This window comes from Aspergillus pseudotamarii, assembly GCF_009193445.1.
Source record: "Aspergillus pseudotamarii strain CBS 117625 unplaced genomic scaffold BDV38scaffold_40, whole genome shotgun sequence".
Classification (NCBI taxonomy): domain Eukaryota; kingdom Fungi; phylum Ascomycota; class Eurotiomycetes; order Eurotiales; family Aspergillaceae; genus Aspergillus; species Aspergillus pseudotamarii.
The window spans coordinates 297,354-310,693 of NW_022475054.1; the positions used below are offsets into that span (position 1 = coordinate 297,354).

The 13,340-nt window shown below is 47.2% G+C and overlaps 4 protein-coding genes across 4 annotated transcripts; all 4 read right to left on the bottom strand.

The window, feature by feature from the left end:
* Nucleotides 1-123: 123 nt before the first annotated feature.
* On the bottom strand, nt 124-1,106 carry BDV38DRAFT_133384 (uncharacterized protein). The gene is made up of 4 exons (XM_032051323.1): nt 1,031-1,106; nt 715-946; nt 487-646; nt 124-422 (listed from the first exon to the last, which is right to left on the bottom strand). The coding sequence occupies exons 1-4, from the start codon at nt 1,041-1,043 to the stop codon at nt 294-296; spliced, it is 534 nt and encodes a 177-aa protein (XP_031911857.1). The 5' UTR covers nt 1,044-1,106; the 3' UTR covers nt 124-293.
* A 1,321-nt stretch (nt 1,107-2,427) lies between these two features.
* BDV38DRAFT_294483 (nucleophile aminohydrolase) lies at nt 2,428-5,845 on the bottom strand (the record flags this gene model as incomplete). Its single annotated transcript, XM_032062510.1, has 5 exons — nt 2,428-3,342; nt 3,403-3,615; nt 3,672-3,766; nt 3,870-3,929; nt 4,663-5,845. The coding sequence occupies 5 exons, from the start codon at nt 5,843-5,845 to the stop codon at nt 2,956-2,958; spliced, it is 1,938 nt and encodes a 645-aa protein (XP_031911858.1). The 3' UTR covers nt 2,428-2,955.
* Nucleotides 5,846-6,217: 372 nt separating this feature from the next.
* Nucleotides 6,218-9,615, bottom strand: BDV38DRAFT_251629 (tubulin gamma complex associated family protein). Its single transcript, XM_032055059.1, has 2 exons — nt 8,171-9,615; nt 6,218-8,121 (listed from the first exon to the last, which is right to left on the bottom strand). Exons 1-2 carry the CDS (start codon nt 9,399-9,401, stop codon nt 6,332-6,334), a joined length of 3,021 nt encoding a protein of 1,006 aa, XP_031911859.1. The 5' UTR covers nt 9,402-9,615; the 3' UTR covers nt 6,218-6,331.
* Nucleotides 9,616-9,798: 183 nt separating this feature from the next.
* On the bottom strand, nt 9,799-12,987 carry atfA (bZIP transcription factor atfA). Its single transcript, XM_032055060.1, has 3 exons — nt 12,459-12,987; nt 10,852-11,974; nt 9,799-10,796 (listed from the first exon to the last, which is right to left on the bottom strand). Exons 1-3 carry the CDS (start codon nt 12,562-12,564, stop codon nt 10,487-10,489), a joined length of 1,539 nt encoding a protein of 512 aa, XP_031911860.1. The 5' UTR covers nt 12,565-12,987; the 3' UTR covers nt 9,799-10,486.
* Between the last annotated feature and the right edge of the window lie 353 nt (nt 12,988-13,340).

Here is a 13,340-nt window from a genome sequence, read left to right on the forward strand (position 1 = left end):
AAAAAAAAAAAAAAAAAAAAAAAAAAAAAAAAAAGGTAATTAAATGTGGAAAAGAACAAGGGACGTTCGACAATCTCAAAACGTCTAACATAAACAATCACTTGTGGGGATATCATAACCATCAAACAACATCATAATAAAAACAAGTCCCACTAAAAAGGAGGGGGAGGGAACTTTTTTAGTTTTGTAGAAGAGGGGCATCTCTTCCTGGGCGCAATTAAACGACCTGCGCTTAATCAAACGCCGTGGTTCTGATTTGCTCTCAGCAAATCACCCTGACGCGAAGTGTGGCTTCATGGATGTTCTCGAATCCAATTGCGCATTTCCGGTAAAGATGGATCCTCATCAAGCCAATGGCCTGCGCGTATATCGGCAGCCCGAAGATCAGCCACAACGTATTCATCTGTCACCTGACCAAGCTCCTGTTCAATCCCAAAAACGTCAGTCTAAATAGCTCTGTGGCAGATTGCATAGAGAAGTACTGACCTGTCGGAATGTGTCGTCTACTAGCTTCAATCGAGAAGCAAGTGTCTGGTCGGACCTTCGCAGGGCATCTGTCCGATTAATAGACCATCTTCTCCCTGCTGCCGCGCGGAGGTAAATCTTATGAGCTTGAAAGCGACGCGAGCTTATATCAAGTATGACTCTGTAGGCCGTTAGTCAGTCAGTCAGTGAACAAACAAGATATATGGACTGGAGTGAATAGATGCATACCTCCGAAATTCTGTTTTTTCCATTTCCAAATCATTCCTCCCGGTTGGCGGAACAGGGTTATAGTTAGACGACATTAGGGCTTGCGCAGCAGCCAGACTCTCCCGGATCACCGCATAGCCTGGCTCATAGTAATCCTCCGCGGGAACTGGGATGTCTTGTTGGGAGATGTGCACCAGGAGGGTTCGGTAGTCGTTGAAGATCTCAGCCATTCTTAGTGCACGTGCATCGTTGACTAAATCATGCATATTTCATTAGTATCGATTCAACTTTGCAAACTAATGTAAATCCCTGTTCAGGGTCGAAGATGAATGCTTACGTCCGTCTGCCATTGCTACTTTCTCTAAGAAGCGATTCTAGGGAACAAGACGTCTAGAGACCGAAGAGCAAAAGCCCAAGTAGATCAAAGGGAAGAGAAAGTGGATAAAGGGGGCAATTGATATACTAAGACGGCGAAACCAAGCTAAATCTCTGTGAAAGAGTGGCTGCTCTATAATAGTGTTCCATCATTGAGGGCGAGATATGCCTTTTAAACTTGATTTCCACGGCCACCGATGATAGCTTTCCTGTCCATCCCCGTAGGCCAAGGATGAAGAGCTTTCCTCAAGGAGATCATCATGAATAGTGGCTGGCTGCAAAAAATGACAGTGCTGCTGAGGAGAGGATACGGATATCACAGCTCGGGACCACAGCTGGGCAATGACAAGTAGAGGTGGAGCCCATACATAGTAGGTACTAGGTAGAGGCCCCATCCGAAGCCATGTGCCTAACCGACTCCAGTCTGATCGAGGAAGGGCTGATATCAAAAAAGCGCGAACGCTAAGCAGCTGGTACGTCAAAGAGGGTCCAAGACTGGATCCTGCATGAACATCGTAAAAAGAATTTATTTATTTATTTATTATTATTATTATTATTATTATTATTATTATTATTATTATTTTTAGGGAAAAAAAAGGTAAATAAAATCAATAACCAAATTCAATAGAATTAACAGAAAAAGAAAATAATAAACAAGAAAACAAAATAATTCGAATATGGGAAATCAGAAGAAAGGAAAAAAAAAAAAAGGGAAAAAAAAAAAAAAAAAAAAAAAAAAAAAAAAAAAAAAAAAAAGGGTATAAAAATAACAATAATAATAATGAAAAAAAAAAAGTCAAAACCCCACAGACTAAATACAGTAGCAAAATGATACATCCAGCATGGATCACCTCATGTGTCAGTTTACCGCACCAGTGGAAACGCACCCACTGTGGTTTACTGGGATGCTGGATCTCGGAAAACTGAGTAGTAGACTCTATCTTGCAGGCGGGTGCAGGCCGCCAAGTGGAACACCCTTCAATGGGCTGATTGTTCGGTCGCCAAACTCCCTAAAAATGGCGCTAAATGCCGAACTAGTTAGTCATTCACCAGCTGTGCTTTTGTTTCCCAATGTCTGGTGGTCGCGTTCTCGCCACACTTTAGTCCCACGATATGCACGAGGGATGCGTTTCAGGTCCGGAGGCATCTACTGGTTAGGCAAGGCTTCATCCGAGGTCAGAGGAAAAGCACAACATCATGGATACTCCCTGACTCACTTCCGTCAATTGAGTTTTCAGGTACCAGACTTTTGCCTGGAATATGACTGAGACGAACTCCACGAAAGCCACACTTCCCAGCTCAGCCACATCCCGGCCACAGTAAAATGGGAGATCAGCTGAATGAAACCTGAATGACGGGCATCAAAAAGCAATGGATTGACAGCCTCAGGCGGAAATCCCTCTCGCTCAGGATCATCATGACTGTCACGTCTGCCCAACCTGCTCGGCTCTGGTGGCGAATATCTGCGATCCACAATAGACTACGTCAAGATATTGCCCCCAACGCATGCGAGACAGCTATCCACTCTACTTTCGGTATCCTCGCTCATTCCCTCCGACGTTGCTTCGCAATTGCATAGCACCCAATAACTGCACTCCTTGCAGATTGTCACGTCTCATCATCCCGTGGGGACACAGGAAGCTTGCAGGCTGCTCGAACCCATCACATCGTCAATGTCAAAACTACTTTCATCTGCACGTTGCCACAAACAAACCTGGAGAAGTACAGACGAATCATTGTCGTCCGTCTACCGTTTGTCTGCCCTGGCAGCAAGGGTCCTTCGACTATATCACCAGGAGAAGGATACCCATCGTAACAACCATGGTCGGAGTTATGCTATTAAATATCATTCGCGTCTAGCAACATGCATGTTCATACGTTCGACATTCAGTCCTTTTCGGCAATAGCCTGCAGCCGTTCATCAATCTCATCCTCCGTCAGAGCCCGGAAATTGACATCTGTGCCCTCTTGACCATCCGTCCGAGGGCCGCCAACGATTCCAATCTCCAATTCGTGCTTCTTGAAATCAACGCTAAGCACATTGCTCAAGGCTGTGATTCCCAATTCGACAACGTCCTCCCAACTGCCCTCGGCGTAATCCTTGTTCTTCAGCTTCTTTTCCAGGTAAGTGATCGCCTCCTGCTGTTTCGGACCAGATGCGGTGGCCTTGTATCCGACGTAGTAGCCTGCGGGGTCGCATTTGTAGACCTGTGGGCCATTCTCTGAGTCGACAGAGATCAGGGTCATAGCGACTCCTAACGGGCGCATGTAAGCCTAGAAAATATTTGAGTCAGTCCACATAACCGCCTTTTGACCAAGATGGATGACACATACCCTCTGTGTGTAGACCTGATTGATATTGGCAAGTCGCTTCGCAAGAACATCACAGGGCATTTCGTAACCGTATTTGTATCGGAATTCCGCCGCCTCTCCACGAGCACGGTCAACGGAAGCCCTAGCATCCGCTATGGAACCGGTCATCACACAACCAACAGAGGGAGAGAGCCGGAAGATATGTGAAACGGAGGATGGATCGATCAGTTTATCCTAAGGTATCGATTAGACAAGGTCGGGACTCGGCTATGTACGGAGATGTAGCTTACAGCAACTTTCTTCTGAGACAACACCACGGCGCAGTTCTTTCCCCTCACACCCAACGAGGTTATGTTAGCCGAAGTGATGGCTTTAAAGGCATATTCTATTGATCACGGAACATGGTCGATCAGCTATCCAGTTGTCTTATGGCGATGGTCCCCACATGTTCGGGGTTGACGATGTAACCCTCAAACGGAGGCACTCACCGACTTGATACAGACGACCTTGGTCCGAGAAGATTGTAATATGTCTGTCGTATGCGCTTCCTGCTCGCAAAATGAAGGTCAGTAATCGATGAAGTCATGGCACCAGGCCAATCAATCTAGCCAAGGACCCTACCAGACATGATGGCGATGAGTGTATATAGTACTCGGAAAAGTAACTAAGCGGGAACAGCAGGAATGAAAGCGACAAAGAAGGTATCGCAAGGCACAAAGAGGGGGAATGGCGATGGAGGATGATGAGGTTCGAGAGGACGCGTGCCAGAGGGTGCCTGAGGGCCAAAGCTCTGAGCTATTGAGTAAGCTCCACTGTCACCGCCTTTGGACAACGCATACCAATTGGCGGATTTATGAATTTATCCTTTTAAGTTAGTTTTATTCCTACATGGTAAAGATTGTGGCTCGTTGGATTTTATGCCTTCATAAATACATTTTGAATAGTATAAGTTCTGAATATACTGTTCTACCTGTATATAATGGGTATGCATGGCAACTAACAACAAGTGAATCATGCCATCAGTTTGACGAACTCCTTCATATGCCTAGACCAGGTATCCAACTTCTCGCTAAAGACTTTTCGAATATAATCCTTATGAACTTTTTTTGAACATGCGACACAGTGCGAGCCTGGCCTCCAAGGGAACCACCTAGAGCAGAAGCGTAGGAGAAAAGACAAGTAAATAGGCCCCAACAACCTACGCGATGAAAATTCAAGAAGAAGAGGAAGAAGATGACGATGACGAATCACTTGAGCTTGTGCTTTCAGAATCACTGTCACTGCTCGAATCAGAAGACGAATCCCTGGGTTTCACGTTCTCCTTTTTGCTAGCTGCAGCATCATCGTCGCTGTCGCTGTCGCTATCACTTTCACTGCTGCTTGATATTTCCACAATAGCAGTCCGGTTCTTCTTCTTCTTCTTCTTATTTGCTTGGTTCTGGTTCTTCGCGCCCTTGCCTTTCTGTGCAGGAGACTTTGGCTTCTGGAAGTTGAAGAGCCTGCCATTGACTGCATACAAGACGAGCTCCGCTCGCTGTCTCATTTCAAGCTTCTTCAACGCATCGTCGTCCAGCTTTTCCGTAGATCCAGTCGTATTCAGCTCATCTTGTTTGCCTTGGGACAAACACTCCCTGAAAGCGCCAAGAGCGCTGTCATAATTCTCCTTCTCAGACGGCACATGTTCCACAGACTCGTCCGCGGTGCTTTCTTCCTTATTATCGGATGAACCCTCCTCGATCTCTGCCTTCACAGCTTCCTCAGCAATCTCACGTAACCGCTGCTTAGCACCTTCACTCTTCAAGCCCTGAAGATACACAAGTAGAGCAGCGTTGTATTGGGTTGGCACTTGTTCCAACGAAAGAGCATGTTTAAAAAGATGTGTTTCACGGTTCTTCTGAAACTTCCACGCTGACCGATATTTGTAGTAAAGACTCAGGTAGGAGAGAATAGGAGTTTCATGAATCTTCGGGGACGCATCACTCGCTGAATCGCCAGCCGTCGACTGATCCTTCTTCTTCTTCTTTTTCTCCTTCTGCTTCTTCTGCTTCCTCCCTCCATCCTCGGCATCAGCATCGGCATCCATATCGACATCACTCTGAGCATCACGACCAGGCACCTCCTTCTCCTCTACCTCAGTCGAGAAAGAAACCTTCTTCTTCTTCTTTCTGCGGGACTCATCCTCTTGCTCCTCAGTTGCAGGGTGTTCTTTCTCGTCCCGCTCATCGTTATCATCGTCATGTCGTCGTTTTTTGTTCTTGCGCGACTTCCTATCCTCTGGCTCGGGTTCGGCATCACTCTTCTTCTTCTTCTTTGAATCTTTCTTCTTTTCTTTCTTTTCCCTCTTTTCACCCTTGTCTGTATTTTTCTTTTCTTCTTCTAGGGGGTCTTTGGCGTATTTGAGCTTCAGGCCTAATTTCTTCCACGCCGGGACGTGCGACGGCTGGGAAGATTCTTCGCCCGACATTGCGGCAAATTGTGGCCTCCTTTTTCTAATCCCTGCGAAGAAAAAGTTCGAGTCGCGTATATTAATGGACTCTGAAATAGCGATCGAGGAAAATATGCAGGTAGCGCCTAAATGGTGGGTGTGGGTTGTGTGAACTGAACGTTTTGATTGTATTGTAGAAAGTTTTGGGGAAAAATTTCCACGTGAGTTGCGGAAGTTTAGCAACACTGCGGAATCAAACCTGATAGACCCAACCCTTTACTAGAGAGTCTCCATTTTAGAACATGGTTGGGATTTATTTATGTGCGTATTACCTTTCAGTTTGAATCTCTCACATTTACGAAAGATTTTCCTATTATGTAGGTATATGTATCAATGACCGTAAAATCATCACTTGCATTATCTATTCATGCCATTAAATTTTGCCCTTCCCTATTCCTTGACTCCGGTTCTACAGTTCCAACCCTAGAAGATGCGAACCCACGATTCATTGAGGTGAAAAGTACATTATGGTGCATGGGCACCCGAGCCACTGGCGCTTTCTGCTCCGTTTGGATCTCTTCTCTCTTTCTTCATTTCCTTTTGTGCATTACCTTCTGCGGCTTTGCGGCGGAGTCTTTCCTTGTCTCGAGAACCCGTCGCAGTCCTCCGCCTTCGTACCGGTTCGTAGAAGTCGTTGAAATTCATTACTACAGCGAGGAACCGCATGTCTACATCTGGCTGGTATGCTAGATCGCCCAGGAGTGTATTCAACCGCGACCGAAATTCGGCAGATAGATCGCGGAGTCGAACACGTAGGGACGCAAGCATGTGGTCGTCTGCTGAAAGGTCCTGGCCAATGAGGGACGACGGCGTACCTATATCATCGGCAGGGTTCCCAACATTCGGCGTGGATATCGATGACACCGAGTTTTGGTGTCCACGAGTGCGCCGGGATGAGAGAAGATCGCGTTCTGTAACGCCCCATCGGCCTTGTGCGGTTCGCGTTTCGATTTTGGCACTGAGTTCTTGCCTTCGAGTGAACTCCGCAACAGAGAAAGAGTATAACCCATCGACAGCATCTTTATATGCAAGCATGATCTTCAATATCTGGTGTAGTTGAGTCAAGAAGCTCTCTTCTTGATGCTTGTTTGAGGACGAGCTCTTGGATGAAGAGGAGGAACCTAGTAGGCCCTTGTGAGTAATCGAATCGAGGTAGTTGGTGTGTGCTTCGATCAGATCATCCAGTGTACATCCTGGCTTGGAGATAGATGCTTGCAACTGATCCCAACTGGCCTCAATGACTTCGAACAGGATATAATATTGTAATTGGCAGACAAAGTGTATCATTTCAGCAATGGCGCATCTTGCCCCTTTCCAATCAGGCCCTACTTTATCGTCGACACTTCTCAGTACGCCTCTGGCACCGGTCATACATCGTCGCCAGGTACTACCCAGGGCAAACTCGACCCGCTTCACGCGCCATAGGAAATTGAAGACTTTCAAATATTGAGTAGAGCCCCAGGGTGTAATGACTACATCAACTGGCGCATCTATCTTATATTCGAGTGTGAAACAGTCCCAGCCAATCTCACCGTGACTGAGCTCGAGCATCCGGGCATCTAGACGGCGAAGGACATCTGACGAGTCATATTGAGCATTCGAAGCACGAATGGCATGCTCCAACTGAGCCGTGAGCGTATGCCTGTACTGTGAATTAGCAGGACGGTCTAGGTTTGAAGCCAGTGATTCCATCAAGAGGGCGATGAAATCACCCTGTCCCAGTAACAAGTATTTCTTCAACGCCCGAAGATGATCGAAGAGCTTGAACTTTTCATCCATAAGATAAATTAGCCGCGCCATTGTGGATTTATATGCCTCATCGATGGATGTCTCTAAACTTGCTGTGTCGCCGTACCGCAGCTCTTTCGAACTCTCCTTTGAATAGGCTTCTACCCATCCCGAGTCCCCGCAGCCGTACCTGATGAAATTCAAGGATTTTCCGATCAGAAATACTTTCTTGGCAAAATCCTGCGTGATGATGGATGGCACCAAATCGTCGTCAAGCTTATACTTGTCTTCCCAAACGCTTGTCGCGATGCGCCGGGGATCAGCACTTGAACTAATCTCCGGCTCTACTACAAAAAACTCTTGGTATGGATCTGAAAGCTCGCCATCATAAATCCATAAGCGTAGCATATCATAGAACGGGCGCGTAACATGTGCGAGCAGTTTCTCGGCTAGTGCACATACGAAAGGATCGCCATGGGAAGTGGAGAAGCCATGTATCATTGATATAAGTTGGCCACCCTTCTTGTCTAAAATGTCGTTAGTTAATGGAATGCCCAGGCATAGCTGATCACTTACTCTGAGCTTCTTCGACAATCACGCTCATCAATCTCAGCGCCATTGTCGCATCTCTTGTCCATACTATACATCTTTTCAGTGTAACCCCGGTTTTGGCTACGCTAGCAGGAGAAGTAGAAGCTCCAGGAGCAGCCAGCGCCCTTCGAATCTCCCCTTCCAGTGTCGCAACTAATCCTAGATACGAACGGAGCTCATTTGAGAGAGCTGCTCGCAAACTCTGGTTCAATAACCCCCCACTGGAGCTTTCAACAAAAGCCGACAACCCTTTATATAGCAGGCCCGGCTCGGCCAAAGTGTTTAGAAGAGATATTAAGGGAATAGGTAGTGTCGGCGGTAGTTTGAGGGTAGAGGACGTAAATTCGAGGTTCGATGACGATAAGCCCTGCAGGATGAAGGGAAGGTCGCGCAAAAGCCCATTCTCGGCTGGTCGAGCTAATGTCTGTTGATTGTCTGGAGCTGGCTGGGGCTGAGCGGTTCTCTGTTCCTCCGTCTGGGTGTCCCGTGCTGCAGCGTCTGACATTGCGCGATGCCTCTGGTGCTCTCGAACCATCTCCAATTCTTCATCTTCTCCCATGTCCCGTATATCCCGTTCAGGTCGTCGCTGAGAAGCTTTCCGTTCGAGGCGCGCAGGTAATTGCGATGCTGATGAACTGATAGCCGGGCCTTCCTCATCTGACATCGGCCCCATTCCCTGTCTTGCTCGCTGTCCCTTCCATGACAAGTTCTGCAAATTACCTGGTTCGACGGCTGGACTCCGACTACCTCCTTCCTCCTCGAAGCTTTCGTCGTAGTCGTCCGAGCTCGACAGCCGATAAAGAAGGTATAATATGGCCCACTTTTGCGATAGGACAGGCTGGGTTAGAAGGCGCGAGTATAAATTGGAGAAGCGCATCGCTTTATCTGGGCTCGCATTTTCACGTAGCAGCTTCCGCTTGATCAGATCCGACGCGTTGTTGATATTCTCTCCACCTGCTATGCTTCCTCTACGAGTAATCCCCAGCCCTGACCCACCATTTGGCGATGTTGGATCATTGTTTGAATTGGAATAAGCATCGAGTATTCGCCATGAGTGTTCGAGGTTCTCCTGTTGTCGCACTGCGAGAGCCTCGTATTCTTCGTCGGGGAGCTCGTCTTCCGTAGCGGCATAAGAGAATCGATGAGTGAGATTGTCAACGAGCTGCGAGAGGGCGTCCTCAATGCGACGTGGGCGCGTAGAGTGACGAGCTGACATAATTAGCAAACCAGCTTTCCGAGTGCCTTCCCAAGCTAGTTTTGTTCACGACCCCTCGTGACGTCGAGGATCACCAGTGGGTGTATAGAAATGTGGGATGTCGAGCAAGCAAACGCAGTCGAATTCAATGCGGCGGAGTAAAACAGCGCATGGCTTCCTGCCCCAAATCGCATATAATCGGCCAAATGTTCGAAAGCTATCGCAAAGAGCGTGCGGTGGTGGTGGTGGTTGTTGTTGTTGTTGTTGGTCTGCCTAGTTTGAGCTGTTTGAACCCGCCCGTGACCGCCAAGCTCTCAGTCGGCATCGGGCATCTAGTGGAAGTAATTTGGAGAAGGGCATCACGGCTACTCCTAGTTACCTACTATAACTACGAAACTATAAAACTACGTATGACAAATCATTAAAGATTGAATTGATTCAATCTCAGCATGTTTGAATTGTCAAAACTAGGACCATCTGACATGCTAGTCGCTGTCGCAACACTGAACGGGAAAAGCAAACAGCCCCCAGAACGCCGCCCAATTAACGCTGTATCTCGAGAAAGGAAAGAAGAAGGGGAAAGACACATGATCCCGTGTCTTTCGAATATCAGACAGCCGAATTGAGGTCCCAAGATCAAGGGAGGCAAAAGAGACCCAGAAGACGCAAATAAGCAACACACAAACCCCAGCCCCTCAACTCATGGACTCGGGTTTCAAGATGTAGTGTAGAAAAAGACAGGGGAGAAGTGTAAAGGAATAAGGAAGAAAGACAAGGAAATAATAGAGTAACACAGCCAAAAGAAGCTTTTGCGCCAAGTTTGCACCCTCCAGAGATTCAATAAAATCCCGTATCGCACCATCAGATTCAGCCAGTCCAATTTTTGAATTCGTATACATCATTAACACCTACCCATGCCCAGAGGCCCACGTTAAGAACGGGAGCCAAATGAAACTGAAACGTGATATGAACCCATGGGAATGGTCTGGGCTCTAGACAGAAATGGCCCTGCATCCAGTGGTGCAAAGCAAAGAAACGTTGTAAGTCGTAGCAACGCGATTAGACTAAGATCGGAGGATATTAAGATCGCAGTCTAGAGATTAAAATCATTGTCTTCGGATTCCCTGTGCAGGGATAGGTGCGCCTGGTTGCATTCCCATGTTGTTAGGGATGTTGTACGGATGAGGGTCAAATCCTGCCGACATGCCGTTCATCATCAAGGGCCCGAGACCTTGGGCCTGGGAAACCGGGCAGTCCTTATGTGCTAGCAGGAGTGTTTTGAGGTTGACGATCTCTTCACGCAACTGAGTGACGGTAGCAGTAAGCGCATCATTTTCTGAAGTGAAGAGCTCAACTTTCGCTTGCAAGTTGGCAAGCCACTGTTTCTTCCTCTGGCGACATTTCAGTGCAGCGACCCTACCGATACCATATTAGAGAATGTACTCGGCGCCACAAATAGTGTAAAACTCACCGATTTCTCTCGAGGAAATTCTTCCTCTTCTCTTCATCCGTCATCTTCTTGCTGTCCGTCTGTGACTTCTTCTTCTGCTCTTCCTCTTCTTCTGAATCACCGGCATCAGAAGGAGGCTCGGTGCTACCAGAGCTGAGCTTGGCTTTCTTGTTTGACCCTTTAGCTGGAGCATCATCTGCTTTACGCCGATTGTTCGCTGCCCCGCCGGTCTTAGTAGCAATATTCTTTTTCTTTCCTTTCGTGGCAGGCTTTGCCTGTTCACCTTGCACGTCAGATACGTCGCCACTTGTCTCTCTGCCACCGTTAGAAGTTCGCCGGTCAGAATCGCGAGCTTGATCGTTGTTTTGAATGTTCTGTGGTGGTATTGACGTCTGGTTGGAAACAGCAAATTGATTAGGGTTTGCTTGTCCGCCCTTGGCTAGCATAAACAGCCCATTCGCGGCATCGGCAGCATCATGATGGCCGAAAGGATCCGGCTGGTTGGGTTTGATATCCATGTTCGTGTTCTGTGCTGCTTGTTCAGGATCAGATGTCGGGTTAGAAGTTGGGCCATTGAGAGCGTTTTTCTTGGCAGCGTTCAACGCTGTACGATGAAACTCAATAGTTGAGGGAGTTGCACCCCCACTTTGCAGTTGCTGCAGGAGCGCCTGCGAGTTCGGGCTAGGTGCCGGGAACATGGAACCTCCACCACCAGGAGTCAACCCGGTGCGCAGAGAGGACTCGTTCGGGGTAGGGAAGCCTCTGCCAATGCTGTCGAAATAATCGCTTGAGCCAGTCGGACCAGCGAGCATGGCCGGGCTCAAGGGCCCAGAGCGCAACGAGTTGGACCAGCTATAACCGCCTCCGGCCGAGCTAGTACCAGGTAGGGCAGGAGACGTGAGCGAAGCGACTGGAGGAAGGATCGACTTCCCGGGTGTCTCGCCAGAGGAGCCACCACTAGTGCCACCACCAAAGGATTGCTCAAAGGGATTCGGTTCCAATGAAAAGGGATTATGCACAGAGTTAAAGTAATCTGGGGTATCCGCAGCTGATGTTATAGCCGGCCGCGGAGGAGGCGCCAGTGAGGTCTGGGGATCTACGTCGGACTTTATATTCTTGATCTCTGAAGACGGCGCCTGGGAGTCTGTGAAGCAATAACAAATCCAGTCAGCGGGCAAGTAATACAGAGCGACGCGACTTAAACGCGACAGCAAGGTGTATCTGGGATAAATCGGGTAGCGAAGGGTGACAGCGACAACGAGATAGCATCTCCGTCGCGTTATGGTGGTTAGGGTAATGACAGTAAGTGATCTGATAACAGAGCCCCATCGATGACGCCAGGTGTGAGGTCATCCCGACGGCTGGAACATATAACAGAACATCTGGGGAGTAGTGGCGTACTACCAAGCCAGAATCGGTCAAGGCTTAATAGAAGATGCAAATGTCGCGAAAACTCTTTTGCAACTGACAACTTCACGATATAAGGAAGCAAAGTACCCATGAAAAAAAAAAAAAAAAAAAAAAAAAAAAAAAAAAAAAAAAAAAAAAAAAAAAAAAAAAGGGCCAAAAAAAAGAGGTCATGTGCACGCACACACAAAGAAGCTCAAACTAGAAGGATGTATACTAACCTTCAGTTTCCAAGGCGTTCTTTTTCGCGTCCATTGGGGATGTATTAATTGTATCAGCGCGATGGGTTAAGGTGTCTGTAACTGTTGATGCAACAGCTGCAGACATAGTTCAGCTGGAGGTCACGGTTATATTAGACAAGCGAAGGAGCCGCGCGAGTCAAGAGAACCTAAAGCCGGAAAGAAGAGAGAAAGAAAAAAAAAAAAGGAAAGAAAAAAAAAGAATCGAGTGAAGACTGGTGGCAAAAAGACGGAGTAACTCTTCACAACAATAAGTAAGGAGAATAAGATAATATAGATCAGAACGCAGGCAATGCTCTTGAAGACTTATTCAAGGCAATTTGTTGATGTCCGTCCGTTATTCTGCACAGAATCCCAGAGTAACTGTGAAGGGAAGGGAAATGAGAAGTTGTGACGTAGTCGGACTCAAGGGAGTTTTTAGGGGGAGGAAAAAAGAGGGGAGGCGGTCGAGTGGTCGTGAGCTAAGCGTTTTTGGGCCTTGAACTCGACGCCTGTCACGCCAAAGTGTAAAAAAAAAGGTATGCAACCTTGGGGTGTGTACAAAAGGCCAACGGCACCAGCCAAAGTGCAACCTCAGTAGTAGAACAACAAAAGTTGGTTCTTTCTTCACTCTTCGGTATTGTTGTTGTAGTATTCTGTTTCTTTTCTTTTATTTCTTTTTGGTTTTTCTTTTTCCCACTTTGTGTATGTCAAATGCTTGTTTCTTTTTCTTTGTTCTATTTATTTATTTATTATTTATTTTTTTTTTTTTTGCCTTCGTTTTTTTTTTATCCAAATATCAAGGGCTAAATTTTGATAGACGGAATGACAGGAAGGAAAAAGGGAAACACTCGGATGGAAAAGAATCAACCTTACAGGAGGGGA